General features: G+C 49.7%; 1 protein-coding gene across 4 annotated transcripts in view; it reads left to right on the top strand.

Annotated features, from left to right (window-relative positions):
- zfyve28 (zinc finger, FYVE domain containing 28) overlaps nucleotides 1-15,603 on the top strand; it is a 174,411-nt gene that overhangs the window by 135,565 nt on the left and 23,243 nt on the right. For all 4 annotated transcript variants that reach the window (XM_088918584.1, XM_088918594.1, XM_088918575.1 and 1 more), the window contains exon 8: nucleotides 3,769-5,187. In XM_088918584.1, the coding sequence (XP_088774710.1) occupies nucleotides 3,769-5,187 (1,419 nt within the window). The remainder of the gene's footprint in view (nucleotides 1-3,768; nucleotides 5,188-15,603) is intronic.

Below are 15,603 nucleotides of genomic sequence, written 5' to 3'. Positions count from 1 at the left end.
ATGTCATGACCCTACAGTACATTACTCCTCAAAACCACGGTTTGCGTGGTTCAGCTTTCATTTTGGCAAGAGGCGCTATTACTTTTCCCTGTGTTTTTGTCCCATGTCGGACAGAAAACGCTTGGATGGGGGTGTTGTGGTTCAAACCAGGAAACATAAGTGAGAAAACTTACAATTTCGTTTTTATTAAAATATTTTTTTTTATTTTTGTGGACTCGGGTATTTTCAGTCATTATTGTGTATGTGTACTGTAGTTATACAGTAATACATTGAGTATTCATCCTATAATTTGGCTTGTTTGGCTTGTTTGGTGATGGGCTATTTTTCAGATGAGGCAATTGATTTGTCTTTCTTTAACAAGCATACTGCAAGAGACAGAAAGCACAAGGGCCCAGCTGTTGCACGACCACTCTCCCTGTTAAAAGGCTCTTTATGTTTCAGTTACAGATCGCTATCTTATCATTAGCAGCCCGAGCTTTCTTAGATTAAGGCTATGTAGATTCTAGTCTGTTTGAGAGTCCTGACTCCTGTGAAGAGATCACCGCCTCAGTCTGTTTAGTTTAATTGCTGGTGATACCACTCGCTGCCACACGTCACATCCAATTAGCCTTTCCTCGTTGTGACAGGTGGCAGAGGCCTGCTGCACTAGTCTCGTGCGTCGGCGGCTTTTCCACTTGGTTTGGGTCCTCACTTTTTTTCCCTTATTCCGGTGTTAAACCTTTTTTCTTTAGATTTTATTCTTTGTCAAAGGTGCAGTCTGAAAGGGAAGGGAATGAGGGAGTAGGGTGTCTTCCGCTGTGCCGCCTCACCCACTGACAGGGCAGGAGCTGTCCCCAGAATAACCTGCTCTTGGGTAGAGTACATCTGGGCATGGGGAAGGACACTACAGCAGCGAGGTTCAGAGTTCAGAACAGATCCCTTTTGATTTAGAGTTGTACAGCAATACAACTGACTAATCGTGAGTGGAACACTGGGGGCTTCTGTAGAACAGGCTTTTAACTGCAGTATTTTCATCATTTCAGATGAAATATCCCATGCACTTAATTGCAACATAGCAGGTGAACCTGTCATCTTTACCTTTTAATTTCTCACAATCCCAAAAGATGGACATAACACAGTCATATATGAAAACACCTAAAGACGGCAATAAGCTATTCCAGTATTTCTGAGGTACACCTAATTCACTTGTGTTACACCTGGGTGAGCCAGAGCTCACAGCCCCTGGTCTCCATGGCGACTGGCCACATTCGCACACTGAGTCAAACACCGCCCGGTGCCGTGAGAACGCGATCGGGTGGCTGTCCGTGCCACCTGCCCCCACTTAGCGGGTAAATACCTCATCAGCGCCAGTTACTGAAGCCCTGCCCAGTCCACAGCCAGACGCTCTGTCATTGAGCTTCCTACTCGTATATGGAAGGGCTCCTCGCAGTAACCAGCCTGCCAGTTATACACCCACTACTCCGCCTTAATCAGTCTGGCTCCCTGTTCCCGGTTCCCGAGACAGAACCTGACAGCCAGCCAGATCCCCATCTGTCTCCGCGGTGCTACACATCTGCGGGCAGCGTCCTTAGGAACCAACCTGATCTGCTTGGCTGTGCAGCTTCTCTGTTTTGTCCCGCCCGGCTGCTCCATGTCTTCCCTGTTCTGTCCCGCCCGGCTGCTCCATGTCTTCCCTGTTCTGTCCCGCCCGGCTGCTCCATGTCTTCCCTGTTCTGTCCTGCCCGGCTCCTCCATGTCTTCCCTGTTCTGTCCCGCCCGGCTCCTCCATGTCTTCCCTGTTCTGTCCCGCCCAGCTGCTCCATGTCTTCCCTGATCTGTCCTGCCCGGCTGCTCCATGTCTTCCCTGTTCTGTCCCGCCCGGCTGCTCCATGTCTTCCCTGTTCTGTCCTGCCCGGCTCCTCCATGTCTTCCCTGTTCTGTCCCGCCCGGCTCCTCCATGTCTTCCCTGTTCTGTCCCGCCCAGCTGCTCCATGTCTTCCCTGTTCTGTCCTGCCCGGCTGCTCCATGTCTTCCCTGTTCTGTCCCGCCCGGCTCCTCCATGTCTTCCCTGTTCTGTCCCGCCCAGCTGCTCCATGTCTTCCCTGTTCTGTCCCGCCCAGCTGCTCCATGTCTTCCCTGTTCTGTCCTGCCCGGCTGCTCCATGTCTTTCCTGTTCTGTCCCGCCCGGATGCTTCATGTCTTCCCTGTTCTGTCCCGCCCAGCTCCCCATGTCTTCCCTGTTCTGTCCCGCCCGGCTCCTCCATGTCTTCCCTGTTCTGTCCCGCCCGGCTGCTCCATGTCTTCCCTGTTCTGTCCCGCCCAGCTACCCATGTCTTCCCTGTTCTGTCCCGCCCGGCTCCTCCATGTCTTCCCTGTTCTGTCCTGCCCGGCTGCTCCATGTCTTTCCTGTTCTGTCCCGCCCGGATGCTTCATGTCTTCCCTGTTCTGTCCCGCCCAGCTCCCCATGTCTTCCCTGTTCTGTCCCGCCCGGCTCCTCCATGTCTTCCCTGTTCTGTCCCGCCCGGCTGCTCCATGTCTTCCCTGTTCTGTCCCGCCCAGCTGCTCCATGTCTTCCCTGTTCTGTCCCGCCCGGCTCCTCCATGTCTTCCCTGTTCTGTCCCGCCCGGCTGCTCCATGTCTTCCCTGTTCTGTCCCGCCCGGCTCCTCCATGTCTTCCCTGTTCTGTCCCGCCCGGCTGCTCCATGTCTTCCCTGTTCTGTCCCGCCCAGCTGCTCCATGTCTTCCCTGTTCTGTCCCGCCCAGCTGCTCCATGTCTTCCCTGTTCTGTCCTGCCCGGCTGCTCCATGTCTTCCCTGTTCTGTCCCGCCCGGATGCTTCATGTCTTCCCTGTCCTGTCCCGCCCAGCTCCCCATGTCTTCCCTGTTCTGTCCCGCCCAGCTGCTCCATGTCTTCCCTGTTCTGTCCCGCCCAGCTGCTCCATGTCTTCCCTGTTCTGTCCTGCCCGGCTGCTCCATGTCTTCCCTGTTCTGTCCCGCCCGGATGCTTCATGTCTTCCCTGTCCTGTCCCGCCCAGCTCCCCATGTCTTCCCTGTTCTGTCCCGCCCGGCTGCTCCATGTCTTCCCTGTTCTGTCCTGCCCGGCTGTGCCATGTCTTCCCTGTTCTGTTCTGCTAGTCAGCCCAGTACATCCCCAGTTCTCGCTTGTCTGCTTGCCTTCACTGGCACCTAGCGAGCAGATTCCTCCTCCCGTCACACAGACACAGCACTCTGCAGGTCAGTGTCATGGTGTAACAGCTTACGCGCGAATGTCAGCACAGATGTACCTGTACTACTGCATCACTCTGGTACTGCAGTAAGTATTTCTGCAAATTTATTTAACTCCTGGGAATAATAAGGAGAGGGGGTACAGTCCTTTTTTCATGTCCTACCTTCTTCTATGGTACATAGAACAGTTACCTCTAAACACCTACTGCCATCTCACTAAAGAAACCACTTCTTTTGTTCCATTTTGAAGCTTTTATATAGCACCTTATTAGCCATCTCTGTCCTGATGTTTCTGAATGTTACTGAATCATATGAAATAAACAGAGTTTCTTTACATGCTCTTATTAATACCCTTCAATCTGAAAAGGCTTTGTGACAACGTAATCCTACAGTCAGTTACTCTGTACTGTATATGGCTTCATCTGAAAGATGCGTTCTGGAGTAATGCACTGATGTTTGACCCAGCTTTTCAGAAAAACAAAAGACTTTTCAAATTTGAATTTAGATCCCCTGTAGCCTATCACACCTGAGGCTCTGTTAACCCTGTGCCCCTGCTTGTCCACAGAGACCTGCTGCAGACGCTGACTGAAGATGAGCTCTTCACACTGGAACGCAGCCTTTGCATCTCCCAGGATGGGGAATTCCCGGCAGTGCCAACCCTTCCAGAGGTGGCGGTGCCCCCGCCAGCTGTGGTAAACCCTGTTCCCACACCTCTCGCCCCTCCTGCTGTGCCCAAGGTGCCGTTGCAGCAGGAGGTGCCTCCCTCCGGTCCCAGCGCCCCAGGGAAGGAGCAGCAGCAGCCCGAGCAGGTGGAAGACGCCGATCCGGAGCTGGCCTGCTCCATGCAGTACGACGAGCAGGAACTCGAGCAGCTCAACATGATGGTGCACCGCGTGGGCGACGAGATGTCCAGCCTGCTCTCCCCACCCAGCCTGTGTCAGTCTCCTGCACACCGCGGGGGCTGCAGTGGCAGTTCCAGCACAGAGGCGTCGCCGCGCCGGGGCCCAGTGGGGCGGGCAGGGGTGGACCAGGGAGAGGAGGACCGGGTCTTCTTCATGGAGGATCTGGACGGGGCGGGGGAGGCACTGGCCGGGATTGAGGACTCCCCGACTCTTGCCTGGGGGGGAGCTGCCTGCCCGTCAGAGCCAGAACCCCTCGGGCCCGCCCTCCAGCGGAGCACCGTGCAGAACGGCTGGCCTGGGGGCGGCTCCTCCGTGGTAGAGGCTGCACTCTGCCGGAGCCAGAGCTGCGAGAGCCCTGACAAACCTGCGCTCGCCGGCGCCCCCTGCCCCGGCCCTGAGGCGCCCGAGCCCCCCGCCTACCTTAACGGCTGGGAGGCCGGCTCCGAGGATGCGGAGACGGCGGAAATGATCGCCCATCGCACGGGCGGCATGAAGCTGTCCGCCACCGTTATCTTCAACCCCAAATCGCCCAGCCTGTCCGACGTGACTGTGGAGGCTGCTGCCGACAAGCTTCTGCTGCTGCCTCAGGAGCCCGAGCCTGCCTCCCCGGGGCCCCAGAAGCTGAGCGGCCTGGTCGCCACCCACTGCTTGCTCAACTCCTGCGTGTGCTGCGGGAGCTGCGAGGACAGCCGGGAGGACGGGCTGGAGGCCTCGGGGGACAAGGGGAAGTGCACCCCGCCCAGCCCCGTCATCCACACCTCCGGCAGCCTGGCACCCAGCAAGGACGCCGCCGCTGCCACCGCCACCGGTATAGCGGACTCCTCCGGCCCGCTGGACGCCGCGACGGCTGACAGTCGCCGGGAGCAGAGGAGTCTGCGCTGCGTGAGGTGCCTGGACCAGGCCTCGGGGACGCAGGCCGCCTCCGACAGAACCCCGCCAGGCGACGCAGGGGCCTGCAGCCACCAGAGACGAGCGGAGAGACAGAGGCAGGCCGGGGCGGGCAGTGACGGGAGGACAGAGCCAGCAGGGGGCGAGAGAGAGCTGGAGGACGATGGAAACCTCGACAGCAGGTCCAGATCTAGGTAAGGCCTTGTGGGTTATGCAAGGCGAGTGGGCGTGCATGAATGAATGCAGGTACAGAAAGAGATAGCCAAGATTTCCAGACAGAGGGACGGGGCTGCTGTGGTCAGGGTTCTGGATTTGTTCTGGAATTGAAAGGCGGTGGGTTTACCTTCCAGGTGAGACACTGCTGCTGTACCCTTGAGCAAGATACAATCCTGAGGCTCTTCAAAACTTTCAAATCCTCAAAATCCACATAATCTCTTTCATAAACTCACAGTTTCTTACATCCATGGTCCGCCCTTATTCCTCTGATGAAAGGACACACAGAAGTTCTGCCTCCTGTCTTCCAGGCTGCAGATATCACCGCAGCTGACTGACCCAGAAAGCCTCCGCTTCCTGCTTTTTAAACAGCCACCTGACCAGCTGTGTTCCTGCAACTGATCAGGTGACTGGGAGCTGCAGCTCGGTCTCCCAGAGGTTTCTGGGAAATGTGGTCCAGGTGCTCTGCTGCAACAACATCAAAGCTCCTGGGAAGATTGCAAGAGACAGGGGAAACAATGTAAACATTAAACTAAATCTGACTGTTCTGCCGTTTATCAAAGTTTTATACCTTCTAGAGGTAAAATGAATGCATCGACTGCAATGTAACCCAAGGCATGGGAACTAGGGACCTAGTTGAAAAGATGGAAGAGGCAAGGAGCCATATTGATTAGAAAAGGGGGGCAAGCTGGAGTGCGACAGATAGGAATTGTCAAACACTGGCCTGTCAGCGCTGAAGATTGCAATTTCATGTGGTCCCTGGTGCTGGAAACATTCAGATATCTTTTACTTCCAGCTTAAGAGCCAATGATGCCTGTGCAGAATATCTGCAAAGATCAGGCTGCTCACCTGTGGACGTACCATTGACTACCCATACAGTACTCTTGGACAGAGCCTCTGTCAGTGGTAGAGGTGGAACTGCTGGAATCTTATAAAGAGAAACATTGCAGCACACCAGTGTGTTTTGGGCAGAGCAGAAGGAGGCTAGGTGGCATGGTGGTTAGTTCTGTGGCCTCATAGCTCTTGGTTCCTATACTCAATTTTGTATGGGGGTGTCATCTGTGTGGAGTTTGCATGTTCTCCTCCTATTCACATGGGTCTTTTCCAGGTTCTCTGTTTTCCACTGAAATTCTAATGACATGCTCACTCAGTTAATTGATGTCTCTCAATTGTCCCTGAGTGAACTGTATGTGTGCGCTCTACAGAACTGTCCTGACGTACGCCCTGTACTACCAGTGTAAGCTCTGGGTTTCCAGGAATAGCAGGCTTTCTGATAATGGATGGAGAAGCAGGATGTCTTGCTCTGCATGCCCGGGTGTGTGGGCTACGTTAAGGCTAGCCGCATTGACTGCACATTCTGCAAAGGTGGAATCCAAAAGACGCGTCATGAGTGTGAGCATGAAAACCACACAAGCCTTGGTGTAACAGGTCTCAGTCCAACCCAATCTGAAACCTAGACAGCTGGAGCTCTTCCATGGAAGAGGAGCTGTTCTGTTGACGTGGGGGAGTTATCTGCTGTCTAAGGAGTCATGCTGTGTGTGCTCGGAGCCCGCAAGTAACTGGGATAGAATCCCAAGAGGATCTGGGAGAGCTGCCTCCGTCACGTACATATATTGACTAATTTTTACCTTGTTACCACATGACTTTCAACTGGCAGGTGTACTAGTCTAATAAAAAAAGAATTTGACAGGGAAATCCTATGTAAATTCCCAGAGCATTCTTTCCAGAAGTAGGGAGGGCACAGCAATCAAAAACAGAAAGACGTATTCTTGGTTAACCTCAGTAATAATATATAATGTTTTTTTAAGTAATTATTTCTAAAATGTATGTAAATATTTGCTAAGCTGTTTTCACAAATGTGCTCTGTCTGGCACAGAGCCCAGAACAGAAGGGCTTCAGTTCTCAGTGCAGTATGTAATTAAGTCCAGTCTCTTGACAAAATCAATGCAAAACCATCAATTTGGAAGAGAAATCTGCTCTTCTCACCAGCACAGCACAATCAGAAATGGGTAGAATGTCCCTCCCAGAAATTTGTCTTCAGAAAAGTTTGTAATTGAAAACCAACTTGTCATTCTCTCTAGACAAATTAAACAAGATATCCTTTCTACTGCCTAATTAAATGTAGGGTTCTGTAAAACTGTAACACTTTGACAGCACTTGAAATTTCTGTTTGTTGGATTTACCTGTTCAGATTGTTCTAGAGACCTTGTGATTCATTTTCTGTCATCTTTAAGCTGTCTGTGCCAAAACCGGAGTGCTGCTTTCAGCCTATTGGTGCTCACATAACAGGCTTCCCTTGGGAATCTCTGCAGACAACACTAACTGACAAGCCTAACCAATTACAAAGAGAAATATCTTCACAGTGCATTTATAATTGAACTTCAGATGTGAAAACCCCTAAGAAAAATGTTCTCGCTTGCTCAAATCTTTGAGTACAACTGCTCCTTCAGCTTCCTGTAGTTCTCCACTATAATTATTTAAACGAGGAAATGGCAGTCTCAGGTAGACCATTTAATTACATTTTCTGAGGACACTTTAGTCCCATATTCCCAACAAAAGCCAAAGAAGTACTTGCTGGTATTCAGTACAGTTCACCAGCTAAGATGCATCAGCACAGAAATGTTCAGAGTCAGGGAAGAACTCAGTACAGTACAATCAAACTGTGGAGCCTTTCCTACATGGCTCACAAACAGCCATTTCCTGATCTTCATTTCCCTTTCTCACAACACAGACCTTTATGCTTTTTTATGCACAGCTAAGTCCTGGAACTGTGAGTACATACCAGACCGCAGCTGCATTAGGACCTACAGTATAGTCTAAAGTGCATCACAGGTCCTTCTGAACTGACATGCCTTGCACATTATTGCTCTGTGCCATCAGAGTGCTCAATAAAGTGCCCAAAGCCAGGAATGGTTCGACATTTACTTTGGAAGCTCTGCGTTGCCTTCATGTGTCATTCACGAGTATTTCTCGTTTCGTTTTAAATCACAGATGGTATAATGACAGGAAGATTCAAATTTTTCGAGAGGCTGTATACTTTAATTACAGCCCTGTTGGATGGAAGACAGTGTATCCCTATTTTCAAAACACAAAGCCCTTCATCTGTCACAGCCTTAGCATCAAATGATAAAAAAAGCTCATGTGTTTGAAAATGTTCAATTGATGAGTTATAGACCCTCCCAAGACAAAAATGTAAGAATGTAAAAAAAGAACCAATAAAACAGGCAGTTCAGTGTAGTCACTCGCGTCTCTAGACAAGTGTTGGAGTCTGAAGCCGTTTTGGCACCAGGAGTGGTTTTGACAATTTAAACTGTCTTTCCCATCTCCTTTTCTTCCATAATGAATGTAGTTTAGGAAATTCAAAAATTGTTAATAAGCCCACTGAGCTGCAGCCTTCCCTGAGATTCCTTTCATGGTGTCTGCCAGTGCAGTGTTGCACAGATATTATGTTACAAAGAATGAGCTCATTTTCGAGCCCTACGCATTGGTTATGTTCTGCTTGCCTGACAGAGGTGAGGAGTGCCAAACCCAATTATGTGGCAAGACAAATGGAATTTAGAGAAAAATTTCTCTCTTCTTGCCCCTACCAAAAGAAAAAATCTGAAACCTAACAAAGGATCTGGGCTCCGAGAGCACATTGTGTCCTTTCCTTACAGTCTGTTGGTAAATATTGTCTGTGCTCCTATGAGAACACGAAGCCTGCAGCATAAGGACAGAAAAAAGAACTGTGTTTAGAGCTTTAATTATAAGACAGCACAGAAAGAGATGCATGTAAAATGGTTTATGCTCCTCTGACTACTCAATTAGTGTAGATGAACCACTTAAAGAAAATATATTTTTCAATTTCCAGTAGAATACCTGGAGTGCCCTGGTTCCTCACAACAAAAACAGTTGCTGCTGGAAGACTGTCTAGCCTACTGAGGCACAGCAGTCTCTCTCCTGAGCCTAACGAAAGGCCTCTTTCTCTGGTCCTCGGTGCACTGGTGCCCACAGGTGGATCTTCTCCAGCGAGGGGCAGGATTGGGGAAAAAGCAGATCTAGTGGAGGTCATCTGCAGATACTGCACTGTCCCTTTGGACACTGCTATCAGTCCCCCAGTCGTCCATTTTTTAGTAGTTTGCGGTGTAGTGTTTCATAGCCGTTCAGGGACGCCAAATATGTAATCATAGTGGCTCTCTGAAGGCACCAGTTCTGTAGGGTTTGGGCATTTACTGAGACAATTTTCAATTGTAGCAGTAAATCACAAAGTTGATTCTTTTGATGGCTTTAGAATCCAACCATGCGACATAACTCAAACAACGCGCACACACAGGTACTAATACACGAGGATACATTTATTAATACATAGAATATGCATGTAAACCTAACAGATCTTATCGAGAGGGTTATCAGAATACAAAAGGTATATATTCAATCAGTTACGAAGTGTTACACATATCAAGAGGACATACGTTCAGTATATCATTCATTAAGACCGTTTCATAAATGAACTTGGTTACAACTTCTACATTAGATACTCAAAACAAGTACATAACTCTTAGGAATTAAATTGATATCAACTGGTTTGGATAACAATTGAATTCTCGAGCTGTAATGCATTGAAGTTGAATACTCATCCAATTTCTGGGGATTCAGATCTCCTGCAGGCACAAATCAGCTGCAGGCTTGTTGCTGTCCAATCCGCGCTCTCTGGCTCCGTGCCAGGCTGTGCTGTGCGGCTTGCGACGGTGCGCTGCTGATGCTCACTGACCGGCTAGTTAGTGTTGGCTTTAACTAGCAAAGTTTGTGCACAGGAGAAAAGATGACTGTGGATCCCAGCAAGTCAGGAAGAGGACCGGTTCGTTCCTGATGAAGAGCTAGTTCTGAATAGTGATTCAGCTGTCCACAGTTCTGACCTGTCCACGAGGCCTGCTGCTGGTTACTCTCTGGCAACCTCCACTCTAGACTCTTAGAACAAAGGAAAGTTCTGGCACTCGGACACACTGGCCGTTCCGTGGTTGTCCGGGCTGAGTCTCGGGATGGTCAGGAGGCGCGCTGCGAGAATGTCCTGCCCTTGGGAGCCTTCTGCTCCTGGGCCGTCCTGCCCTGGAATTCTCCTTTGAACTCCCTTTAGAACAGTCCACAGAATCCTCTCCAGAATCTTACTGAATCTCCCGAATCTGAATCTTGTTGAATCTGAATCTTGTTGAATCTGAATCTCCAGGCCTGTGTTGCCTGTTTTTACCTGGAGGAACTTCAGCTTGTTGATTGGCTGAAAGTTCCATGGGCATCAGAGTCCCACGTGGGTTACTCAGCCCTACCAGTCCCTGATTGGTTGATCAAGGTGAGATATGAGTCACTTAGTCCTGACACTTAGTAATGCAGTCCAGATGTCCATCCGGCACTCCCTAGACTGATAGGCGCCAGTGGATGACCATTGATCATGATAGCCAGACTTAGCTAAGTGCATCCCCCTTTGGGAGCTGTCCTAGGAAACCTTAAATCATCTTGCATGAATGGTCTCTCTGTGGCTGCTCCACAGAGATGAACAGAGAAATGGGGCCTCATTTGGGAAGCTCAGAAACACTTAATTCTGCCTTATTATTAAGCCTCGCCGCTACATATCCCCCCTTTTTGAAGGTCACGAGGTCCTGAGGCGTTGTTGCCTTCAAAACAAAAACAGAGTTAAGTGATGTCCCTTGCCATTAGAACATTAATCTTAAATGTCCACATTACTCCTCGAGAATTCATACCAGAACCAGCATTGGATACAAACAGGATGAATAACATCTGGAGTATGTATAAACACGGTAGGAGACATTATCTAAGTCTAGGAATTACACATCAGGAAGTTCACTGTCAATATCTGATACCTCTGTGGTAGATATTTGGGGAGAAGTCACTTCCTTTCTTTTGACATGCTACCTTTGACTCATTCATGCTACCCGGAGTACATCTTGATGTAAGAGTACATCATTCAGAGTACACTGTCAGTCATGATCCAGCTACCCGGCAGCAGTGTTACAATAACACCAGTTCCTGTTCCCAGCCCCCCGATAAACCACAACACCTGTGTTGGGTATCTGCTAGGGTGGTTTGGAGGTTTGTTCCATTAAAGCAAACTAACTACCTGTACCTCTTCAGGGCTTACTGTTTCTTGGATTTCTATCCAATTCCTTAGTGTGGCACCTGAAGGCATCCATGACCTCAAGTTTGGTCTTATGTTGTCTGGTTCTAGACCGTACAGTGTTAAGTTACCATGCTGTACTATGGCCTCCTCAGGAACTTAAAGGAACTGTTTTATTAGGTAGCTGCATCATGCCTGTCACAAGTCACAGTGTCAGTTAAACGTGGTGTGCTGACCAGCCACTTACTTCCCACCTGCTCTTCATGGGGTTCATTAACCTCCCTCTGCCCATTAGTAGCTTTACACCCTTCATTGGTGAATCGTTTAGACACAGCCAATGGATAGCTTTGGTAGCCATACCCATCTCAAGATTTGGAACCGAATTCAATCTTGGATTGCCTTCTGGGTGAGCTATGAGCGATGGGGTTAATGTCACATACTCCTCTACTGAGAAGAGTGGGATCAAGTGGGTTGGGAATTGTGCCGTGGCTAGACTGGCTACAGTGGCACTAAGCTCCCTTAACAGGTCTTGTGTCAACATTCTGGCCTGTTGCACACAAGCATAAACCCACTGTATAACACCAACAATCATGTCCACTGGTTGGGGAATAAGGTTTAACCCTGTTGCATAGGAAATTGCCTGTAGGGTTTTCCCTAAGCTTTCCAACTTTTGCTGCTGTCGATACAGTCTGTCACTACCCTCTGGTATCTCTGACACCTGCCTTCTTGGGGCAGTCAGGGTGAGAGTGCCAGTAGCACACAAACCTACCAGAAAAAGCAAACGTGCAACAGTGGCGGCAGCAATCAGTCCTCCCAAAAGTCTTTTCGGGTGGCTGATCCCAGTCATCTCCTTCTGAGTGACTGTCGCCTTTCTAAGCTGGCGCAGCGTGTACATGGTGTCTTTCTCAGTATGCCATGTGGCATCTTGGGCACCAACATCCTGGAAATCTGGGGAGATCTGACGCAGCTGCTGATGCTGCTCCTCCTTTTCCAGGGCATCTACTTTTTCGATTTGTTCATGCCTGTGCTCTAGGAACCCTGCAGGGGGCGGTGCAGCGGTGGACCATGCCTGACCCTCGGCTGAGTGGTCATCTGGAGCACCTGAGTGATCTGGGATTGTTACCCCATTCTCACTGTTCAGGTCCACCCTGCACACTTCCTGATTGAGGAATCCCTCTATCGGCATGTTTACAATCGTTCGCTGGGCGTGGGTGTAGGACACCTGCTCGCTCCCCCCTTCCCTCGCTAGGGGTTCAGGGAGCTGCCCCAGCACTGGGATAGCTAGTTCACTGTCTTCGAACTCGCTATCACCCACCAGGCCCATGTCAGTGCAGGCGGGGATTCTGACACCCCTCTTTGCGATGTCCTGCACTGGCAGGCGGGTGACTTGACCATCCAGCTCCAGTCTGGCTGAACCACTGTTGGTCAGACTCAGACTGACAGACTGAGCTGGTGGCTGTAAGAAAACCGGCTCGGCTTTCATTCCCTGTCCCTTCTGGGGGACTGGGTGTGTTGGCAACCCTGCCGTTGAGGCAGGAACAATCAGGTCAGTCTCACTCACTACCTGGTAGTTGTGAGAAATAATGTTACCTGACTGCAGGTTCCCTGGGTCACAGCAGAGGGAATCGGCATCTGGGATCAGGTGTGTCCACAGCGCAGTAGTCTCAGCGTCCAGCTGGACCTCCTGTCTAACCTGTGAATGTTGCACCAGGGGCACCTGGCGGTGGCCCCATGACAGCTGCTCAAGCAGATCCTCACTGATAGAGGACCTCTCAGGGCTAAGGGTGAGGGCTACATCACCAACCTGCTCTCCTGCCATCTGGATCCCTTCCACCACTGCAGGGTGGTGGTCCTGACCCCTCTTGGGTGCCAGGGTGCACAGGGAAAGCTCCTTTTCATCGCCAGGTGGGGAGATCTGCTCCTCTTTAGGGATGTAAAAGGGGTGTGCTTTACCTGGTGGATCAGGCGGCTGCTCGGAGCACCGCTCCTGTGGCATGGAGGCTGTTGGGACCTTGGCCAGGGCACGACTTCCCTGTATATCCGGGGAACAAGAAAATATTTTTATTTCTTGTCCAGAGGGAACAGAAGGAATCTCCGCATAGGCTTCTGTGTTCGGTGGGCACTGTGTAAGCACAGTCTGCCTCTTGGCCCCCCTTTCCTTCTGTACAGAAGGCTTAGGAGCCTTGACCTGTTTCCACACTTTGCCTTTCTGGTGATCCACCAAAGGTTCCACTCTGAGTCGCATACCCTTTTCTTTTTCTACCCGTTTGAGCTTGCCGTGTGACATCAAACACCTTTCAACCTCAGTGTCAATCAGTGTCTCACTGGGTAAGACATCTCCCATGGCAGCCTTGAGGTAAAAGCTTCGTGCTTTTCCTCTGTGTTTTACTGCCTGCTCTGTGACTTCAGGGGTGGAGTCAGCACTCGCTTGGGAGTGGCTGACCTCATCCAGGCAGGAACCCTTCCGCTCAATCAGATAGACTGAGGGAGGGAGAGGGGGCGGGTCTCCGCCTCCTCCAGTGGAGAGTATCAGCTCATTCACGCTTCCGGCAGCCTTGGGGAGCGGTTGTCCCTGTCCTAATAAAGCTTGTTCAAGCCTGGCCAGGCGGGCGGCTACTGAATCCTTTTGTTCAGCCTTTTCTAGCCCTTTCCCTTCCCCGGTGTTCTCATGGCACTTAGGACGCTGGGTGCGGTCCTGTGTGAGTGCTTTGGAACGGGGCTTAGCCAGCTCAGGAGCCTGTGCTCCTTCGAGCAGGGGGGAATTAACCCTGCTGGCTCTGACGGCGAACACAGTCGCTTTAGCAGCTTTTTGCTCAGAGCGACTTTGGACATCATACTCCCAGGCTTTCTGCGCGAATCTCTTAATATCAGTCATTTTCATGGTCTGTGCATCTGTATGCATTAAGATCATCTTTCTGACTGACGGGTGGAGATTCGCAATGAATAAACCCTTGAAATGTGTGTTCTCTTCGCAACCCTCATAATTTCGCCCTGCAAAATAAGTTCGTCTAAGTCTCTCGTAATATTCGCGAGGGGACTCTGCTCTCTCGTGCTTAATGTTAAGAGCGGCGGCTATCGCAGCAGTCGGGTCAATAAACGCACTGTATTCTTCGATAAGTGCATGACATAGCTGCTCAAAATCATTACAGACTTCTTTCATCTGCCTAGCCATCCACTCATGTACAGCTCTGCTGGTAGTTTTCCTGACCAGAAACACTTTCTCCTGTTCTGTGGCGTTTGGCAGGAACTGCAGGTTATACCTGAGGTCTTGAATATAACTCTCGATATTATTCTCTGACACTGCGGGGTCAAATCTCTCTATGTCCTTCGCTAGCTCTCTCAGAGAATGGAGATTTATTCTTCTAGCTTCTCCGCTGACGGAGATATGGAAGAGATCGTGGTCAGACTTGTTGCTGCTAGAGAGAGTGCTTAAAAGCGACTCGAATTCAGACCTTTTAGCAACCATCGTTAAACTTAAAGAGTATTACTTTTAAGTACGAAATTACAGTTTTACCACAGAAAACCACAAGATCAAGTATGCAATCAACCCGGTAGATTGCAAAAGATCACAAAACAATCAAGCACTGCTTAAAGAGCAAGGGGAACTTTTTTCCTTTCGGCTTTCAGCACACTGTATTGTCGTGTATGAAACCCGCGGCGTTTTATATGAATTATTCCGCTTGGTTGATTCATTTCAGTCTTGCCACGCCCACCCAGGGACGCCATAAATGTAGTGTTTCATAGCCGTTCAGGGACGCCAAATATGTAATCATAGTGGCTCTCTGAAGGCACCAGTTCTGTAGGGTTTGGGCATTTACTGAGACAATTTTCAATTGTAGCAGTAAATCACAAAGTTGATTCTTTTGATGGCTTTAGAATCCAACCATGCGACATAACTCAAACAACGCGCACACACAGGTACTAATACACGAGGATACATTTATTAATACATAGAATATGCATGTAAACCTAACAGATCTTATCGAGAGGGTTATCAGAATACAAAAGGTATATATTCAATCAGTTACGAAGTGTTACACATATCAAGAGGACATACGTTCAGTATATCATTCATTAAGACCGTTTCATAAATGAACTTGGTTACAACTTCTACATTAGATACTCAAAACAAGTACATAACTCTTAGGAATTAAATTGATATCAACTGGTTTGGATAACAATTGAATTCTCGAGCTGTAATGCATTGAAGTTGAATACTCATCCAATTTCTGGGGATTCAGATCTCCTGCAGGCACAAACAATCAGCTGCAGGCTTGTTGCTGTCCAATCC

Source organism: Atractosteus spatula, chromosome 1, assembly GCF_055471065.1.
Source record: "Atractosteus spatula isolate fAtrSpa1 chromosome 1, fAtrSpa1.hap1, whole genome shotgun sequence".
Taxonomy (NCBI): domain Eukaryota; kingdom Metazoa; phylum Chordata; class Actinopteri; order Semionotiformes; family Lepisosteidae; genus Atractosteus; species Atractosteus spatula.
The sequence above is the reverse complement of the archived record's forward strand: the minus strand, read 5'-3'. Positions and strand labels throughout refer to the sequence as shown.